Source organism: Ostrinia nubilalis, chromosome 27, assembly GCF_963855985.1.
Source record: "Ostrinia nubilalis chromosome 27, ilOstNubi1.1, whole genome shotgun sequence".
Taxonomy (NCBI): Eukaryota; Metazoa; Arthropoda; class Insecta; order Lepidoptera; family Crambidae; genus Ostrinia; species Ostrinia nubilalis.
In genome coordinates this window covers 5,916,027-5,936,406 of record NC_087114.1, presented here as the reverse complement: position 1 = coordinate 5,936,406, position 20,380 = coordinate 5,916,027, and the positions used below count along the sequence as shown (strand labels likewise).

At 38.0% G+C, this 20,380-nt stretch overlaps 1 protein-coding gene across 2 annotated transcripts in view; it reads left to right on the top strand.

Annotated features, from left to right (window-relative positions):
- The window catches only part of LOC135085017 (acyl-CoA-binding domain-containing protein 5), a 57,131-nt gene that overhangs the window by 15,637 nt on the left and 21,114 nt on the right, over window positions 1–20,380 (top strand). The window contains exons 2-8 of one of the 2 annotated variants that reach the window (XM_063979797.1): window positions 9,901–10,012; window positions 11,771–11,852; window positions 13,564–13,708; window positions 14,304–14,401; window positions 16,001–16,088; window positions 17,191–17,291; window positions 18,491–18,609. In XM_063979797.1, the coding sequence (XP_063835867.1) occupies window positions 9,901–10,012; window positions 11,771–11,852; window positions 13,564–13,708; window positions 14,304–14,401; window positions 16,001–16,088; window positions 17,191–17,291; window positions 18,491–18,609 (745 nt within the window). Of the gene's footprint in view, window positions 1–9,900; window positions 10,013–11,770; window positions 11,853–13,563; window positions 13,709–14,303; window positions 14,411–16,000; window positions 16,089–17,190; window positions 17,292–18,490; window positions 18,610–20,380 lie in introns of both variants that reach the window. The other variant, XM_063979796.1, reaches the window with a different exon arrangement.

Below are 20,380 nucleotides of genomic sequence, written 5' to 3'. Positions count from 1 at the left end.
TAGAGACCCGCTCCGACTTGGTACGGGTAAAAAATATGCCTATGTTCATCAGAAACATCAAACAAAATAGGATTTTGAATTTTTGATTGTAAGAGAATTTTTCAAATCCGTCCAGTAGTTTTTGAGCTATGATCTCTGGCATTGTAGTCGGGTACGCGAACAACTAAACATACTTCCTAGACAATGTTAATCCAAGTTTTGGCTACTTATTCCTTCATAGTCAAAGTAACATTGGTGAGTTTTAATATCGAAATCGTTTGGCTCCGGATTTTTTTGTGTAACAACTTTGCTCCGGGAAGCGATTGCAATGCCCTTGAATTGCATTTAAAAACTTAATGTGATAGTAATAATATTATGATAATTTTTAATTTATCATTAATTTGAAAGTCACTTTGCCAGATACTGATATCACCATAATAATATTAAAGAACCGAAAATCAGTTGCATTTTTATTTTTACAATGTTTTTAGATTGCGTTTTCAAAATGGCTTATTTTGACCTAACGCAGTAGGTCATGATTAAATCTTATCGATGATTTTAGATGACAAATGTATGGGCTTATCGTGCAAAATCGATATATGCCTCGATAAAAGTTTATCGTGGCCTACTGAGCATTCTTAAAGACTGGTTTTGCATAACGATCTGTCGGATGTTATATGTACTATCTTACATTAATACATTGAACGTCCTAGACGGGTATTGTTTGACTATGTTTGAACTAAGTTTGAATGCTGTTGAAACATTTTTAAACAAATGAAATAAAATAAGAATTAAATTAGTGATGCTATTGGTTAAATAAATAACTAACACTGGCTGTGAAATAGTTAAAAGAAAAAAATAACCTCTTGTTCCCACCGCTGCAACTCCTGTGTAACCAGAATCCACAGCTTGACCGCCAATAAAAACCCAACCAGTGAAGGTCAAGTTTGTCCCGGGGGAAAGTTAAATTGTCATTGGACCCGCAACGGAATTAATCAATCATCATTCTAAAAGAACCTCCCCTTTCTAAAGTCGTTTAAAATATCAAATTCGTTTGTCCAATGGAACCAATTAACTCAAAAAGAAAAGCGAACCACGGCGTGCGCAACAAGCAATTACGTTTTATGGGCATTTTATGGGGTGTAATAGAATGTTAACGAATTGCTACCATGTTGCTATCAGTATACAATGTAAGTTTAAAATGAAACAAGCATTTCTTTTGAGGGTGAAACCTTTTCTAATGTCTCAAATTCTATTGAGCCATTTATCAATTAGTTCTCTTTTGTATTTTTGTTACCTCTTTTGTTACCACCGATTTGAAAGAAGCTTTCTTGCTTGATAGGATATTATAGTACTTCCGATTTGGTCCCTTAAGCATTTTATTTTAAAATAGAAAGTAATGAAAATAACTGGATAAAATATGACAATGTCATCTAGGTAAATGAAATTGCACAAAATATATAAATGCACAAGTGGCATACAATAATATGGTAATACCTATGAATTGCCGTCAGGCTTCAGCGTTTTGACAGCTCAAAAAATAAACGGGACTATTGCCAAAGCCCCCACCGCTGCAATTCCTGTGTAGCCAGGATCTACAGCTTGACTTACTTTGACGCTTTGACTTATGGTCCTATGTCCCCTAGATGGGGCAGAGGGCGTCCACAACAGTCCTCCATCTCGTTCGGTCTTGAGCTTCTCGCTTGATCTCGTTCCATCTGATCGGATCTACAGCTTGACCGCCAATAAAATGTCAACTGACTTATGGTGTGTGTGACCTTTTTTCCGATACCCTTTACCCCTGGAGATAGAGTAGATATTGGATTCAAATCACACTATAGATCATTTATCCACGAAGACGCGCCCCACCATTCTTCCGCTAATGTTTGAGTGTTATCGGTACACGCTAAATTAATTATCCATGAGTGCACACGCACACTACTGTCGCACGCATAATGACCAGGGTTCGAAAATATCCGATATTTATTATAAATATCAAAATATCGGATATTTATGATATATATCCGATATATATCAACTTTGATATATGGGCATTTCTCTGTAAGCTCGTACAGGTCCCATACAAATGCTGTCCTGGTAATTATTTTTAACATTTTCCAAAAAACCGTGTTCCATTTCAAAGAAAATTGACTATTATTTTAGTCAGATAAGGAGTCCCACTGAAATTGTTAATATTTTCCGAGTTATTACCGATTTTTCAAGAAATCATGACAGGGGACTGTTAAGTGAGACAGAGGACTGTTATACTTTAAGAAAAAGTTATTTTAAATTAATAAATTATTTATTATTTTATAGCAAATCAATAGTAAACAAAATGTCTTTATAAAAAATTAACAGAAATAACAACTTTCCTTAAACATTCATATTAAAAATTATTAACCTTAACCTCTGAGGCACTGAATTCCGAGGACCACCCGTTCATCATCAAATCTTTGAGGGGAATTTGTGGTCAATTCAGGTTCATCAGATTTAAGATCTTCCGTTATAATGCTCACAAGAACCACTGTTGCAAAATCAGCTGACACTTTTCATTGTTAGTCATCATCATTTCAGCACTGGACGTCCACTGCTGAACGTACGCCTCCCCCAATGACTTCCACATCGCACAGTTGGTAGAGCGGCCTGCATCCAGCGCCTTCCTGCTACCTTTATGAGGTCGTCGGTCCACCCAAAAGGTGGCTCGCTGTCGCTTGTCTCTCACTGCGTTTTCCGGTACATGGCCTCTACTCCAGAACCTTGCTGCCTCATTGTTAGTGTTTTACATTTATTTGGAAAGCCGAGGATGGCCCAGGAATAAACACTTGCGACCTGATGCACATATTCGTGCAATTTCAGGCAGGGGACTGTTGCCAGGGGACTGTGTATTTCGGTTAGATTTCACAATATTTACGAAAACGATGTTAAATGGTGTTTTAAGAATGTACCGATCAATTGAGACATAAATATTATATAAATATACTTTATTTAGAGATTATTAAGTAATTAACATGCATATTATGACTTACCAGAGGACTGTGTGTGGTAGCGATTCAAGCGCGTGTTCACCTCACAAATGACGCTCTGACACTAAAAAAATAGGCATCTCAACACCGCATTCGACAAGGTTGCCTATTTTATAGCAATTGCGTTTCATTTCACTCAAAAAAATCATCGTGACTATTATAGTTTTTTTATATTATGAATTTAAATTTTTGGCAGGGGACTGTATTAAAATTCTGGGGACAAAGTTTACAGGAGTTTACTAAATAAATAAATTTCGTAATGAGAGCTTGTTTTACGAAAATAATGTAATTTCATTATTATTATTTATGCTATGAGCTGCCAGATGTATGTAGCTTCAATATCATATTCGTAAATCTCATTTCTAGGCGGAAATGCAGTGATGGGGACAGCCAGGGGACTGTATTTTTCGAGCTTCAATCGAGTCTAGAAAAAAACTAAAAATAGTTATGGTTCTAAAAACAAAGGGCCCGTAAAGTTTCGGGGTTAAAGTTTCATTACGAGTTTATTTTTTTTAAATATTTTAATTACTTTTTGAAAAAATCGGCCGGGACAGCCGATTACGAGCTTACAGAGAATCGCCCATATATCAAATTTGTATGAAAGCTATACTGTTATTTTATTGTATTATTTATGAATACCATTGCATATGTGTTACATAAACATGTTTTTAATGTTTTTAAAACTTAAAATCAGACAAATAAAGCAAAAACATAAAATCTTCTTGTAAATACGGCAAAATCAACTAAAAAACAAAAATCTTATGTGAAAAAGTACAAATACAGTTACAAATTTTAAAAATTGATATATATCATCAAAACCGGCTGGATATATATCTGATATATATCAAGATATATATCCCTTGATATATATCCTCGAACCCTGATAATGACGCTCGGATTGCTTGGATCTAACTGGACCGCACCCCGCGCTTCCTTCGACCAAAAAATGGTGGGGCGCGTCTTCGTGGTTGAAACGATCTATACATTCGTATCAGGCCTCCAACCTAATTTATTCTTTATGGCATCGTGTCCCCAACGTCCTGTATCGATCGGCCGGCCTTGGGCCCATCGACCTGATGCTGATTGCTCAAGTATTGATGGTTAATTGACGTCATTGAGTACGTTTTATTTAGCTTTAAGTTGAGGCGCATTGCGGTGTTCTTTTGCCAACCTCCTGAAATGTAATATTTAGAAATAAGGTAATAGTTAAGATACATTAGTAGCAGGCCGCTACCAACCGGGCAACATGGAAAACATTGCCTATGTTCAGCAGCTATTGCTGAGATGATGATGATGATGAAGGTACAATTTCACTTCATCTCAGTGCCAGCCGGTATGCTGCTGTCCCGAAGTTAAGCTGTATTTGGAACTTTAAGTGCCATGAAAAAAAAACCTTTATTGCAATTGCAATGGCACATTATACAAATCTTCTTCTTGTCGTGTCGACAACAAACCTACACAGTGTCAGCCCAAAATTCTGTAACAAGAGTGGCGTTGTCAGTAGCATAAAAGCATTATACAAATAGGAAACATAAAAGTACGTAACAGTGGCTGGGAAGGAAGAAATAGCCGACTGAGCAGTTGTCGTAATTTCGATGCCCATTACAATGGGACAAATGATAATATTCTGTGACTCTTCTACTTAACATATTGCGTTGCGACTCACAATGGCTTTCGTTACAAAGATGCTTTTCAGCGTTTAAAGGGCCTTCATACCAATAAAGATTTTGAATAGGTAGGGCGAAATTGCATTTGACGATTTGTAAGTACTAATTTAATTTGTCTAAACAAATAAAGATAATTTTGATTTTTGATTTTGAATCTGTACTTGAACCCAAATTAAATGCGCGAGCTCGTAAACCTTGCTTGCACAAGTTTATTCATCAGGTAGGTATACGAGTTGTAAAATTACGATCGTAAAGCAAGTGCTAATTGCAAAGTAAACACTTTTTCAAACCTTGATCGAGTAAGCCTACGTCTTGAGATGATGTTGAGGTAGAATTTGCAGAGGAATGAATGAATTTCTATCCAATGAAATAAAAAAAAAACATGCATTTATGTTGATGTGACAACAATATCTCAAGTAATTTTGTTGCATCGTATCTGTCACATTTTTCCTTTGTTTTGTCACCTGTGTCATCCGCTTTGCACTGGAGGGAAGACGAAACAACTTTGAAATCCTATGTTCTTCTGATTAATTTCCTTGCGGGTCCAATGACAGTTTAACTTTCCCCGGCACAAACTTGACCTTCACTGGTTGGGTTTTTATTTGGCGGTGAAGCTGTAGATCCTGGCTACACAGGAGTTGCAGCGGTGGGAACTAGAGGTGAGAATAGTACCGTGTTTTTCCAACTGCGACTATTATATTCCAGAAGCGTCAGTCCAAAGAATACTCATACTCCAAGAGCGTCAGTCAGTTTTGTCGACGAGCCTACAGCATGCTTTCTACACATGAAGTCACGGTCGAACGGGTGCTATAATCTTAGAACCGGAGGATATTATGCAGTACGCACGGTTCATTAACTTTTATGCTTGTCTTGCTTAGAGCATATTACGATTGTCCGGGAACAGAAAACAGCATCCAATCGTTTTTTTTTAAAGAACGTCCACTACTGAACTAGGCCTACCAATGATCAATGAATCCACATCGCCCGGTTGGTAGCGGCCTGCATCCAGCGCGTTTCTGCTTATGAGGTCGCAGGTCCACCTTGTGAATTAAAAGAATATTAGTAATTCATTTGTATTGCAAAAATTACTAATAGTCCTAACGGGACTCCCCTCGCCCCTCGTTCTAAGCTAAATATACTCAACATCAAATAAACCGCACCTTCCGCGACGCGAACTTTAACGATTTTCTTCTGACACAATCATGGTGCCCCAACAATATTGGTGTTATTTGAAAGTCCAATAAATATCCTTAAAGAAAAACACTTATAATTTCTTAATAAATGATTAACATATACCATAAATGTGACTTGAAAAAATACCTCACTTTGGGCCCACCTATGGGATCAATTAGACCAATTTTTATGGTTATAAAACCAAATAATGATCTCACGTGTCCTCTTTAACAGATGGATAGCGATTAATCCCAACTTAACAGTTTTATAGCCATAAAATTTGGCTCTAGCGTAACTACCTATTTTTTGAAGAAGTGACTCTGGATCCTTCTAAAGACACATTTTTGGGGTAAAAACCTTTCCTTTAATGAAATGAAGGTTAGAACTAGGCTTTCAAATGGTACCAATATTGGTGGGAAGTGGGGAAGCATACGTTTGAAAATGCTTGTCGCGGGAGGTGCGATTTATTTGATGTCGAGTGTATGTTTGTGTCACGAGCGGGCTCACCACTAAAATCGAGCGGCGGGGTTCAAATCCGCGTTCCTCGGATGTCCAGTCGGCCAGTCCGATCCCTTCACCGGCTATCGCGGCTTCAATTAAAACTCTATTAATTACATATTAACCATCACGATTCAAGTTATATTTCGACCGAAACTAATAACAATTAGGTCAAACGTGGTTGGGTTTTTTATCCAATCACAATTTCTCGTGATACTTTTTATCATCATCATTAATCAGGTTATTTAGTCTCCACTACAGGAGCACGACCTTCTAATATACCAGAGCAAAAAATAGGATCTGGTCTACACTCCTCAAACTGGTCACACTTTTATTGGTAGAAATGCCACTGTAGATTCTTTGGGACTTGAGGATCATGTTTCGAATATTAATGTTTTGTTTCTTTATGGCAGTTGGCACATCAGCCATCCAGGTCAGTGATGTAATTGTACATGTGGTAAAGTAAGCTATAAGAGAGTTATTACTCTGATGATGGTATAGATCATTTTATCCACGAAGACGCGCCCCACCAATTTTTGGTCGAGGGAAGCGCGGGGTGCGGGGAGTTTGATCCGAGCAATCCGAGACGTAACGTGGGCAGACCCCCTACTAGGTGGACCGACGATCTGGTAAAGGTCGCGGGAAGAGCCTGGATGCGGGTAGCGCAGGACCGTTCATTGTGGAAAACCTTGGGGGAGGCCTTTGTCCAGCAGTGGACGTCATTTGGCCGAAACGAACGAACGAGCGATTAACGGCATAGATGTTCAGTTTTTAACAATCTTCCCTCGTCCTTACAGCTGTTTCATTCAACTTCCCATTGGCAGAAATCATGTGTTCTTATCATTGCAATTAAAACCAATTCAAGTTGACCTCCGCACTTTTACTCGGCCCAGTACCAACGCAATGCAGCGCGGACCAGTCACACCGGTCCGAGCGCCCTTGAACCGGTCAATGTGCACGTTATTTTCGTACGTGTTTACTATAAAAACGACATTAAGAGATTTATCATATTCGTTCGTTTGTTTCAACTAAGAGATGTCCACCTACAAGGTGGCACGACCTCATGAAGGTAGCAGGATGGCGCTGGATGCAGGCCGCTGCCAATCGGGCGTTGTGGAAATCATTAGGGGAGGCCTATGTTCAGCAGTGGACGTCCTGTGACTGAAATGATGATGTCCACTGCTTGCCTCTCCTCAAGATTCCCATAAGGATCGGTGATGCGCTGCCCGCATGCTTCCAGGTACTTTCTTCACTAACGGGACTATTCCCACCTCTCGTTTCCACCGCTGCGACTCCTGTGTAGCCAGGATCTACAATCAATAGCTTGACTGCCAATAAAAACGCAACCAGTGAAGACCTTCACTAGATAGTCGGTCCAGTGAGTGGGAGATCTGCCTACACTACGTTCATCTCAGGCCATTTAGATAAAATCGTGGTCCAGCTGTGGAGACTAATGATCTAATGATGATAATGATGACGTCAAGTAAATACTGGTGAATTGCACAACAGATGTAGCGGTGATAGTAGGTATAGTGAACAGTATGTTGCTATCGATGTTCTTACTTGGAATAAAACAGTCTGCTTTGATTATTCTCTTACAGTGATTAGTATACACATAATTAGTAACATTTTACGACGTGACTTAACAAAAGAGACTATGCTTGACGAGTTGTATTCCAAATGTATTTGCTTTCAAATACTGTTTATTACACGTTCTCTAATAAATAAATAATTGTCAACAAACCACATAGAGTTTACACGGTAGACTCTAGTAGATTGATAAATTCTTCTGTTTGTCTCGGTACAGTCAGCATCAAATAATTCGTGACATCCAAAGTAGCCAAAAAGTTGTCAACACAACTTTGGGATTTGGGTGTCTCGAACTATTTGACGCTGACTGTACCTACGAACAAACTCACTTCGCTTTCCCTATTTTCTGATCTATTTGTCCCTTTCACACAACATTATGGTAAAGTAACATGTGCGAACTGATTAAGCAGAAATTGTTTAGGTACTTCGGCTTTATTATTAATTTATTTACCTTCCTTGACTTAGATTCAACTGAAGCAAAAAGCTGGTATATTATGTCTATCAGTCAGTGCCTACCTACACTAAACACCGATAATGGAGTAAACCGCAAGTAATTACTTATATTTAATACTGCGGTTACACGGACACCGTGCCGGAGTGTTAGGTAAACCGGCTGTGTATAATTATGTGCTTCAACTCGTTATGTATTGACAAACTGCCGTATTTTTACTCCAAATCTGTATGTAATAAGATTATCCGTCTGGATTGACATCCTAAATATCTTGTCATCTCTTTAAGTTATGGGAATTGCAATGAAGAATTATTAATTTGATCTTTTATGATGAAGTTCATCTAAGTAAAAATAAGAAAAACAAATAAGGTCTAAAAATTCTACCCTGTAGGACACCCGAGACTTGAAAACAATTGAAGTTAGTTAATAGGCATTTCTTTATTCAATTTAGAAACGAATATTTTTCTTAATAGCCAAATCTACAAGGTGAAATGAATAGCACAGAAATTGTAGTCATCGTTTCGAAGAAACAGGGTCAAAGGCTTTGGTTAGGTCGTTTTTTTCTGAATTTCAAATATAACAAAAAATATTGACAGCTTTAAACTAAAAGAAAAATAGAAGACAGTGGCTTTATTTTTACTGATTTGTGCTTCAATTTTGTTGAAAAGCATCTGTTTCAATTCGATAAGAACGATTGGAAATCTGCAGTAGGCGTATCTGCACTAAATACAAATTAGTTTATCAGCCGCAAATCTCATGGCAATCAAGTCATTATTGTAGTGATTTTAAGTGCTAAAACGGCTTGCCAACAATGTTCTTTGTCTGATTACAGTCATTTGACCTTTGGCACTGGCACTAGAGTTAATGTAAACAGTAAACACGCATCATTACGAATACAGTAATAAATCAGAATTCAGTTGCTTTGTTGGAGCGCGAATGATTTTGGAATAGAATCATGGCGACTTCCAGTTAATTTCATAATTTTCATACAAGTATTTGTCAATTTTAAAAGATTTTATTCATCTTGTTATGAATATAATGATGTCACGTCGGAGCTGATCTTATGACGGAGCCGGAAGGTGGCCAGATGAAGATGGTAGTAAATCATTGACGAAACGATGAAACCCTGTCGTGTTTGGGCTCCTTTGATATGTCTCCTATTTTGCCCATCAAGAGCTGATTTCACCATTGTCGGATAACTTTTAACTAAAGAATAAGTTTGGCACATTGACAGTTTCAGCATGGGAAATATGTCATAATGATAAGTTTATTCTTCAGTTAAAAGTTATCCGACGATAGTAAAATCAGCCCTAAAAACCTATTTACCTATTTATTATTGTTATAACCGACGACTGCATAAAGGTAGCAGGAAGGCGCTGGATGCAGGCTGCTACCAACCGGATGATGTGGAAATCTTTGGGGTTGGCCTATGTTCAGCAGTGGACGTCCTGCGGCTGAAATGAGGATAATGATGATGATAATGAATTGTTTCTAACGGTTCCTCTTTCTTTGTCCCCAGGATCGTACCAGCCCAGCAATGAGTTGATGCTGAGGTTCTACAGCTACTTCAAACAGGCCACAGAAGGCCCATGTGATAAGCCAAAGCCAGGTTTCTGGGACGTTGTTAACAGGTGAGAATCTGAGCACTAATGCCCGTTTTCACCATTAATCCCTAATTTTTAAGTGACCCCTATGGTAATACGAAGGCCACTGAGTCCACCATGGTCCAGTGTACTCGCGACGCCTCTTACCGTCAGAAATGGAAGCATATCGCCAGGAGAGCTACCCTCGGAGATGACATCACCCCACCATTACCTCGTCAGCGCAACCACGACCACTCTGACAAGAGTCAAGAGTGCCCGACTAAGACGATGGTAATACAGAACAAGAATTTTGTTTACAAAGGGGTCACTTAAAAATTAGGGATTGATGGTGAAAACGGGCATAAGACACCTTGTAGACTACAGACTTAGCCGATAGCTAGGTCGGCTCCCAATTTGTATGAGGAATCGGCTGACACCAAATCGGTGCAATACAGTCAGCGTCAAATAATTCGTGACACCCAAAGTAGCTGTTCTGTATATGTTCACAACACGTCTGTTACAATTGGAATAATTAAGGTTGTGTACTGTCAACTTTTTGGCCACTTTGGGTGTCACAATGTAGTTCACATTGACGCTGACTGACCTACTTTCATACGTGTTCAACTTCATATTGAAGAACAGCCTGACCAAACTATCGCCTGACCAAAAGTCTGTAGTCTGCTTAGATTCTAATGGTGCGTCCACACTGGGCGAATGGGCTCGCGCGGCAAACTTGACATTCTGCTCACCCTGCCTGCACCATTACACTATTTTTATCCATAACGGAAAAGATCTTGACCTGCTTGATCCTAAATGGGGCCCACTGAAAACCAGGGTCGTGGCCTTCCCCACCGTGGGCCACGGCACATGTTGAGTGGAGTCCCATTGCGATGTGCATCGCTAATGCGACAGGGTAGCACTGCTCAGTTCACTTTTTATTTCCTTGTAATATTTATGTGCTATTTCTGTCTTTTTTTCTGTACGTTCTCTGTCATGTATAAGTGATGTTCATTGTAATAAATGTTTCTTTCTTTCTTTCTTTCTAAATGTACCATAATCAATGCAAATAAATTATTCTTGATTCTCGCATCTTATCTGATGGAAAGTGATTAAGTGATGATCAGGCCGAGCAAAGCATACTTCACCCGGATTTTTACATAGACAATTTACTGGACAAAGACAGAAAAACCAAGTTATTTGGGAAATTCGATTTTAATTTATATGGTTTTCTATTGAATTCTAATCAATAAGTCATTTGGTTAATTGACTTTGAAAAGCAGAACTTACAAGTGACTATTTTAAATTTTTATTTGAAAAAATCTTGCGATAAGAGTCGCATCTCAATTTGATTCCCACCTTAGTCAGTATTTTTTCAAGTTATTTTTACGTAAGCCATGGAGAAACATAATTTTGTCAACTCATAAAAAGCATCCAGCAACTTATGGTGACTTCGATCCCCTATTTAATTATTAAACTGGGAATCAGCAGCTGTAACCAGAAAATTAGTGATGTCTGTTATTTTTTGTGATGTCGATAAAAAAATGTTATAATAGAATGTTGATGGTGGTTATTTAGTTATTATAATAGAATGTTGAAAATGATTTTACAATGTAGCGTTAACTTCACTTAGGTGACGCATTTAGCTGTTTTTAGAAATGATTCACGGGTTATTTCGAAGTTTATGGTCTCATCGATTGTTTTTATAATTTGAATAAACAACGATTTTATTCTAAAAATATTTTTTGCGTTGTCAATTTTGTGTGCAAATTAGACGGTAATAAATATAGTTTTATTTGTATATTTCAGAGCAAAATGGGAGTCATGGAACAAACTTGGAAATATGACCAAAGACGAAGCGATGCAGGCGTACGTAGACGAATTACACAAGGTATGATAACCTGTGAAATATACAGGGTGTTACTTTGCATTCTTGCCATATTTACAGAGGTAACTATATTACTGATACTGAACACAAATCCGTTAAAAAATAATGCCCGATAATTTTGATTTTTAATTTTGAATATTTTATTTTATCGACAATCTGTTAAATACATCACTAACTATCGTAACGCATGCACATCACTTGTTAGCGATGGCGATGGAGACTTTTTTACTTTTTATTGTATTTTTAAATATCTATTGCAATCTATTGTCTTTAAAATGTCTTTTTGACACTTTTGTAAAAAACTGAGAAATCCATCAATCACAATTAATCACGTTATAAATAATACAAAAATGACTGAAGTGTATTCAAACAACGAATAATTTAATCAAAATGGTGCTTGGAGTGTCTGCAAGACGTCTTAAACGAAATGCTTGATGACGTACCTACCCTTAGCGTTACACCAAATGCTCTACTACCAGCAGGATGGTGCTCCCCCACAATAAGGACGTCAAGTGCGCGAATAATACGTTTGGTGAACAGTGGATTGGACGAGGGGATCCAGTAGCTTGGCCACCACGATCCTCGGACCTAACACCAATGGACTATTATTTTTGGAGTGACTTGAAACGACCTGGTATGCGCAGAAGAGATAAAAAGTGTAAACGTGTTACGTGAAAGGATTGCTTCAGCGAAACTGTGAGACAAAACGTTTATGTGTTGCGAAAACTAAAGCAAAATACCTACGCTTCGCCGTGCTAGATTGTGCCTGCCTTCATCAGAACGGAGGACACTTTGAACACTTGCTTCGCAGTACGTAAACTTTGTAAGTAGGAACTCATAAATAAATAATTAATTGTGAATAAGGTGATTTCATTTCATACTATAAATTTGTAAAAATAGGGAACAATGTTATAAATTAATTAAAAGCCTAATAATTATTACGTATTTTTGACGGTCCTAAGCCCGTAAAGTAGAAACTGAGAGTAGAAAGGAAAATCTAAAATCAACTGAAGAGTATTTTAAAATAATTATTATGACTGGATAAAAAGGCTGGTACCCAGAGCCATAAAACATCACAGATTAATAAGAACTAGGCCACGCCCACTAGGTTTATTCCACTTGCACCTGTAGAAAGTGCGAGACAAAATTGGTTTATTCCAATTTGTACTGCAAAACTAAATTTACTAAAAACTCAGTGTACTTTCTTTATGGGAGTCTCTTGTTTATCTTAAATAATAGGTATTGGTCCCTACTTTTATCTCTGTGAATATGGCAAGAATGCAAAGTAACACGGTGTATAGAAATCGTTCCTAGATTCTTTCATGTTTAAATAAGGCCCAGTTTTTACAAAAGCGGAGAGGAGCGGAGACGAGAGGAGACGTGTTTTAAATAACCAATGAAATTTCGTTATTTCCACATCGGACAGGGTCCATAATGATCTATTTAGCTTTAAGCCTTATCTACCCTATGTTACATTATGGTGATGCAAATAAATAACTAGCTCTCCCCTCAGCTTCAATTTAAATGAATTGAACGGAAAGAGGTGTTGGGTTGGGCAGCTTCTTTTCTATAGAATTTGTGCCGCTAATGCGCTCGCCGAAGATACAGATTATGTGGCAAACCGAAATCCACGCGTGAAAAAGGGCTAGACTTTCTCTTATCTTGCCATTTTTTGGTTGTGCCAGTGTTTATAAGAACAAACAAATGTTTTCAGATAGTGGAGACGATGTCATACAGCTCTGACGTGGCGAACTTCCTCTGCGTGGACGATGATGAGCAAGGCTTCCCCAACAGGGATCTGGCGCTGGTGGCGGGAGACGTGTTAACCAGGGTGCGCTCCGAGTTGAATTCGCCGGCTGGTGAGTGTTAGAAGCTAGTCATGATTAAGTAATCATAATCATGATTGTAATCATAATCATGATTTTATGTAATCATATTCGTATTCATATTATCATGATTTTATCCTACTAATATTATAAATGCGAAAGTTTGGATGTCTGGATGTTTGTTACTCTTTCACGCAAAAACTACTGAACGGATTTTGATGAAACTTTACAGTATTATTGTTTAGCCCAGAATAACATATAATCTATAATTTATGACGATCTGTGACAAACTAAATTTCACGCGGGTGAAGCCGCGGGCAAAAGCTAGTGTAATCATAATCGTAATCATAATCATGATTGCAATCAAGATCATTATCGGATGAGTAATGATTCCCTAACAGAGTAAGGCTAACTGTACGAGTATATGGCAGATATTTTAGCCCAGTTTAGACGTTTCTTTGGTTGAACGAATTTTGGAAGTAGATGGCGCTGTGTAAATTGTCCACGTAACCAAAATGGTTTCTATTTAAAATAAAAATCGATATTTATTTTCTATTAATAGAGCTTCACGCGAATATGTTAATTGCTCAATAAAACCATACATAATTATGTCCATATAATATTCCAGGTTCAAGAACGGACAGCGGCGCGTCGTCTCCGATCCGCAGCGCGTCGCCGTCACGGAACCGTCACGACTCCGACGACGAGTTCATTGACACGGTCGATGTTAGTATTGTACGTACAGGATCTATCGATATCGATGTGTGTGCCGTCCCATCACTAAGGATCGCTAGCCCATCACTGGGAGCATTTTTGAAGTAACCCACCTTTAACACTAGAGTACACGCGCGGACTACTATAGTAGACCAGGGTAACATTTTACGCTATAACTTTTTGAAAACTTGCGCCAGAGAGCTGGCATTCCAGGAAAGCCTCGTTTACTAAATTTGTCAGTAAGCCAGTAAAGCTTGGGTCGCTAGAGTCTGCGCACTTTTCTAAAATTGGCAGTCAAAACTGCGGGTCTACTCAAAAGCCCGAAATCACTCGACAAAAAAATTATGAAAGACTTGCAACAAATGGATTTACACCGTGTACCAGGCCGTAGAAAGTCATGAATACTATGACAGATAAAAAACTAATCATATTTTTTCAGTAAATTTTTTTTGTTAACATTGGTCTCAGAGTGCAAATTTGGTCCAAAAAATTTACAACTTTTAACTCTGTTTATAATGTTTGATCCCGAATAGTTATATAAAGAAACTTTGATAATAAAATAACTATAATAAACACTTTTATCATTTACATAATTATTCTATTCATAAATTGCTTACAAACTGATTTACAGTGATCTTAAATTGGCTTACCAGAGTAGGCCGCGCGTGTATTCGTGTAAAAAAAGGGGCGCGTGTACTGCAGTGTTAAATAGGGTTTTTATCGATACTGTCACCTCACTAGAGGCAGCCTTCGAAGCATTTTTAAGCAACGCATCATCAAAGAGGCTCTATCCATATCGATGTGTGCCGTCCCGTCACTCGAGGTCGATTGCGCATCACTGGAAGAAAACACAATGTAACACTATGTGTCGATCTCACATTAATTAAATTTGCTCTATCGATATTAAATGTGTGTACAGTCCCGTCACTAGATTCAGCTTGCGCATTACTGGGGGAGCATTTTTGAAACAACGCATGATAAAAAGGTTTTGTCGATGTCGATGTGTTTGCTGTCACATCACTTAGGTAGCAAGCGAATCATTGGAAGCATTTTTGAAGTAAACACATTATGTAACAGGCTTTAGTGACCGTCACATCACTATAGGTGGGTTTAGAAGCATTTCTGAAGCAATTCATCTTCAATCAAACACACCCTTAAAGGCAATTCTCGAATCACTGGAAGCATTTTTTGAAGTATCCCGTCATTAAACAGGCTCTATTAATGTTTGTGTCTTTAAATCACTATGTAAAACCACATAATAAACCAATGTTTTCCATGAACAATTTTAAATAAGAATGCAATTTACGAGTTCATTTTAAGTGTTTGTTATTTAATAAAAATAAAAAAATACTTCTAATATTGTTTGGCTGGCATACATTTAGTATGGAGGCTGAAAACATTTAATTTTCGGATAGATCCAGTTCATTCTGTAACCTATTATTGGTACCGTTGGATAGAGCTCGTGAAGCACTTTCAGGATCAGATACCAGTTTTTCGATATCTTGTATAGTTTAGAAATAATCGAATGAGATCACTTATCGTTTCCACCCTGTATAGTGTACAGCTCATTTTACCTTTATGCTGGTCTAATATAACGTTATTACGTCACAGAGCGAGCCGGAGCCGGCGCCGGCGCCCGCGCCGCAGCCCGCGAGACTCAGCAACGGTCACGCGCACCAGATCACGTCGCAGCTCACACGTGAGTACCGTTTTACAAAAATATACAGGGTGTTAGGTAAATGACTATATGAGCCGACACTAGCCCATGTTAACATGGTCATATAAATGGTATGGTGAAGTCAGAAAATTGATTTCTTCATTTTAATTATTTTAATTTTCATACAAATCGGAATTTATAAAATTTATTTTGTATGAAAATTTAATAAATTAGAATGATGATATCAAATTTCTGACGTCACCATAACATTTATATGACCATGTTAACATGGGCTAGTGTCGGTTCATATACCCATTTACCTAACACCCTGTATAATATAAAAACCTTTGTTTTGTCTCCTGTCATCAGCTTTGCATTAGAGGGAAGTCGAACCTTAACTTCGAACTCCTATGTTCTGATTAATTTCTTTGCGGGTCCAATGACAGTTAACTTTCCCCCGGGACAAACTTGGCCTTCATTGGTTGGGTTTTTATTGGCGGTCAAGCTGTAGATCCTGGCTACACAGGAGTTGCAGCGGTGGGAACGAGAGGTGGGAATAGTCCCCTTAATGAAATGTTAAAGGACCGTAAACTAATTCGGTTTCCAGGCCCAAAATGTCAGGCAGACTCTGAGGCTGCGTAAATATATTTTTGTGTATTTAGTGGCATGCAAGCCACGAGTTACTATCTGGTTTTCATGTATAGTCTGGTCTGTGAGCACGTAGAATTTTGTCCAATGACCCCAAGCTACCCATCCTTATCGCTCGCGCGTAATTATGTTGCTGTCGCGCTCGCACACTCACTGCGGCCGCCCGTCGCACAGTCGCGACAGCAATATAATTACGTCGTTGCATATTACCAACTGGTCTAGGATAGCCGGTTGAAGTATCAAGGATTTATCACGGGTCTGACGCAGAATGTGCATCGCAAAATGCGCACTTTTCAATACAAATAAAGGCTGAAGAGTTTGGTTCTATAAAATTATTGAAAAGTGCACATTTTGCGAAGCACTGTGGTGGGCAGACCGCAAGGTTGGGTCAAAGACAATGCAGCCCGCATCATGTTTTAAAAACTGCAGCCGGTGTGAAAAATCGTATGTTCTTTGATATTTCTGCTATGGTGACATTAATGATGTTTTGTTTCAGACCTAAAAGTTTTGGAGCATCTGCCAGGAACACTAGCGCGATTGGAAGCCGACGTAGCAGCTCTACGCAAGGCAGTCGAAGGCGACCGCCGGGCGCTCCAGGTAAGAAGACTCCAAATACAATAAAATCAAAGTAAAGTTAAAAAGTATTGGACATGATTTGTTCGTTTGTTCGGTTTAGCCAAAGGACGTCCACTGCTGGATAAAGGCCTCCCCCAAGGACTTCCATAACGACCGGTCCTGTTCTACCCGCATCCAGGTAGTTCCCTCGTCGTTGAAGTCCAAATCAAATCAAATTCATTTATTGCATAATGTAGGTACATATAGGTCACATAAAAAAATATATTGTTCAGTTACATCATACCATATCGGCATGCAACAGAATCAATTTTTCGTGATTCAAGAAATTATACAAAAGAATTAAATTAAATGTCACAATAATAATTAACAATGTCAAATTTAGTAGATAGAATTTAATATTACATATTAGTATGTCAATTTGTCACATAGATGGATGGTTTTTACGGCGAGATTTGCAAAATTCAACCCCTAAGGGGGTACAACGGGGTCCACTAAACTACTACTTACTAGTATAATAATAAATTCTTCTTTTTACTGTAGGTAAGGCTTGCAGACACGGTAATACACGGACTAGCCAATTCTCATAATACAGTGGCCTAGATTTTAAACGTTACAAATAAGTTCTTATAATCTAAATTGAAACAAAAATGAATGATGGAAATTGTAAAGAGCTTTTGAACTACATATTTTATGTACTATATATATTTATTTATTTATTTATATAAGGCACAGCTACAGAGAATTTCGTTAGCTGCAACCGGAGGTTCCAAGAAAAAGCAAACTTTTTTTAATTAAACTTAATTTAAAAGAAAGAAATTACAATTAAACTAAAATTAGCCTAGCCTAGTGATACCGTCTCGAAGTATGAAACAAATATGATTATAAAATAATTAGTAAAATTAATGAAACGTCGCCGCTGTCGTCATGAGAGGCGCATTTTGCTGATGCTGCTCCTCGCGGTCCATAGTGCAGTTGTAATGTTGATTTGGGTAAACTGGGTCAGCGTCGATGCAGCGATCTTCATAGATTCGGCGTACGTAACAAGAGAACAAACAATAACAATACAATTAACACAACAACAATAATATCAGATAAATACAAAAGTAAAAGTTGACTTCAAACTGAAGTTATAAACTTAAAGAAAAGTCAGTCAATTTCATAGGTAAACCCCTTTTACTGTATGGTATTGATATTGATAGTTCTGTATTGTAACTTCGCAGCAGTCGTCTCAATGGCGTTGGCCGTGGCAGGAACTCAGCACTCCTACACTGGCGTTGGTTCTGTTATGGCCTTTCCTGGCTTATGGGGTCGCACGTCGCTTCGCGCCGCAGCGAAACACGTGAGTACGATAAGTAACCGAAGTAGTATGGAATTGGGCATTCTAGATCATCCGTCGCTCGTCGCAGCTAGCGCTGCTCGCTCCAGATGATCTAGAACGGCCCAATTCCATAAGGAAATATTTTTGAGCTTTTAATTTAATCGAACGACAGAATTATCGTCATTTAGTTGTAATACATCAACCACAGCGGTCAAGTTCAAATCTGATATGAAATTTCTTAAACAAAAAGAATCTCTGAAATTAGAATGTGTCTGCCCAACATCACCGAACATGGTTAAGCGTCATGGAAACTTGTTGCCAAATACTATACGTAGTATTGTTTGCGGTCCCTCGAACTGCGGGAAGACCAACTTAGTTATCAGCCTGCTGCTACACCAGAAGGGACCGCGTTTTCGCAACTTGTATGTGTATTCAAAGTCATTATATCAACCTAAATACGTTTTTTTAGAAAAGGTATTAGAAAACGTTGCTGGCACTACCTATAACAAGTATAACCATAATAGTGAAGTTCTAAGTCCACAAGAGGCTTTGCCTAACTCGATTATTATATTTGACGATGTTGCTTGTGAAAATCAAAACAATATACGTGACTATTTTGCGATGGGTCGACATAAGAATATTGATTGTTTTTATATCAATCAAACTTACACTAAAATACCCAAACAACTTGTAAGAGATAATGCGAACCTTATAATATTGTTTAAGCAAGACGACATTAATCTAAAACACGTTTACGAAGAACATGTAGGGTCTGACATGACGTGGTCTCAGTTCCGTGAAATGTGTTCTACTGTTTGGAGTAAGCCGTATAATTATGTTATTATTAATAAGGACTGTGAACGTAACAACGGTTGTTATAGAATGAAGTTTGATACATTCATAATAATGGACTAAGTTTTTATAAAAGTAGCTGTTGAGTTACTTACGAATTAATCACACCAGGGAAGCCAAACTGAGTGGAATCCTTTACAATGGAACGAAACCTCAAGGAGCAAATTATTAAATCTGCAGCGGCTGTGAAAAGAAAAGTAGAAATGATAAAAGATTTCAGAAATGAAAATGATATGGCATTAGAAACTATATTTAAACCTATCGTTAACCCACTGAAGTTGTTAACCAGTGAATCAGACAAAAAACGTCAAATAAATGATGAATCAAGGCAAACTGAAACAGTAAAAAGAGCTAAATACAGTGAAAGCGAGTCATCAAATACGTCTATTGGAGATTACGAAGAACCTATTGATAGTGAAGCAGTCTCAGATGATGATGATCGCAAAACACCTAACGAAACCCTCGTTTCGTTACCATCTGATGTTCAAGATGTTCACGAAAACTCATTCAAATCTCTGCAGTCTTCTCCAAGTGTTGCCAACGATTCATTATCATGGTCCGTATCGTCTGAAGCAATAAAAGATGTACCTTACGGTGTAAGACATATTAATAAAAAACTTTTGCTAGGCAATACCCGTGTTTATGACGACGATAGGATTCTGAAAATTGGAAACCGGACCTTGAAAAAAACTCCAGGCTTAAAACAATTATTGTATAACAAGACACCAGATTTAGATGTTATTACGCAGGAAGACTTACAACATTATAAATTATTACTTATCGATACCAATGCACATAAACGTAATTTCGACCCAACAAAACCAATCAATAGTAACAAGGGATTAAAATATATGCGAGTGATTAAACCACTATTTAAGTTCTCAAGAAATCATACAAGTAGTGTAGAAAGTCTTCATCAGGGAGAAGGTATTGATATTCT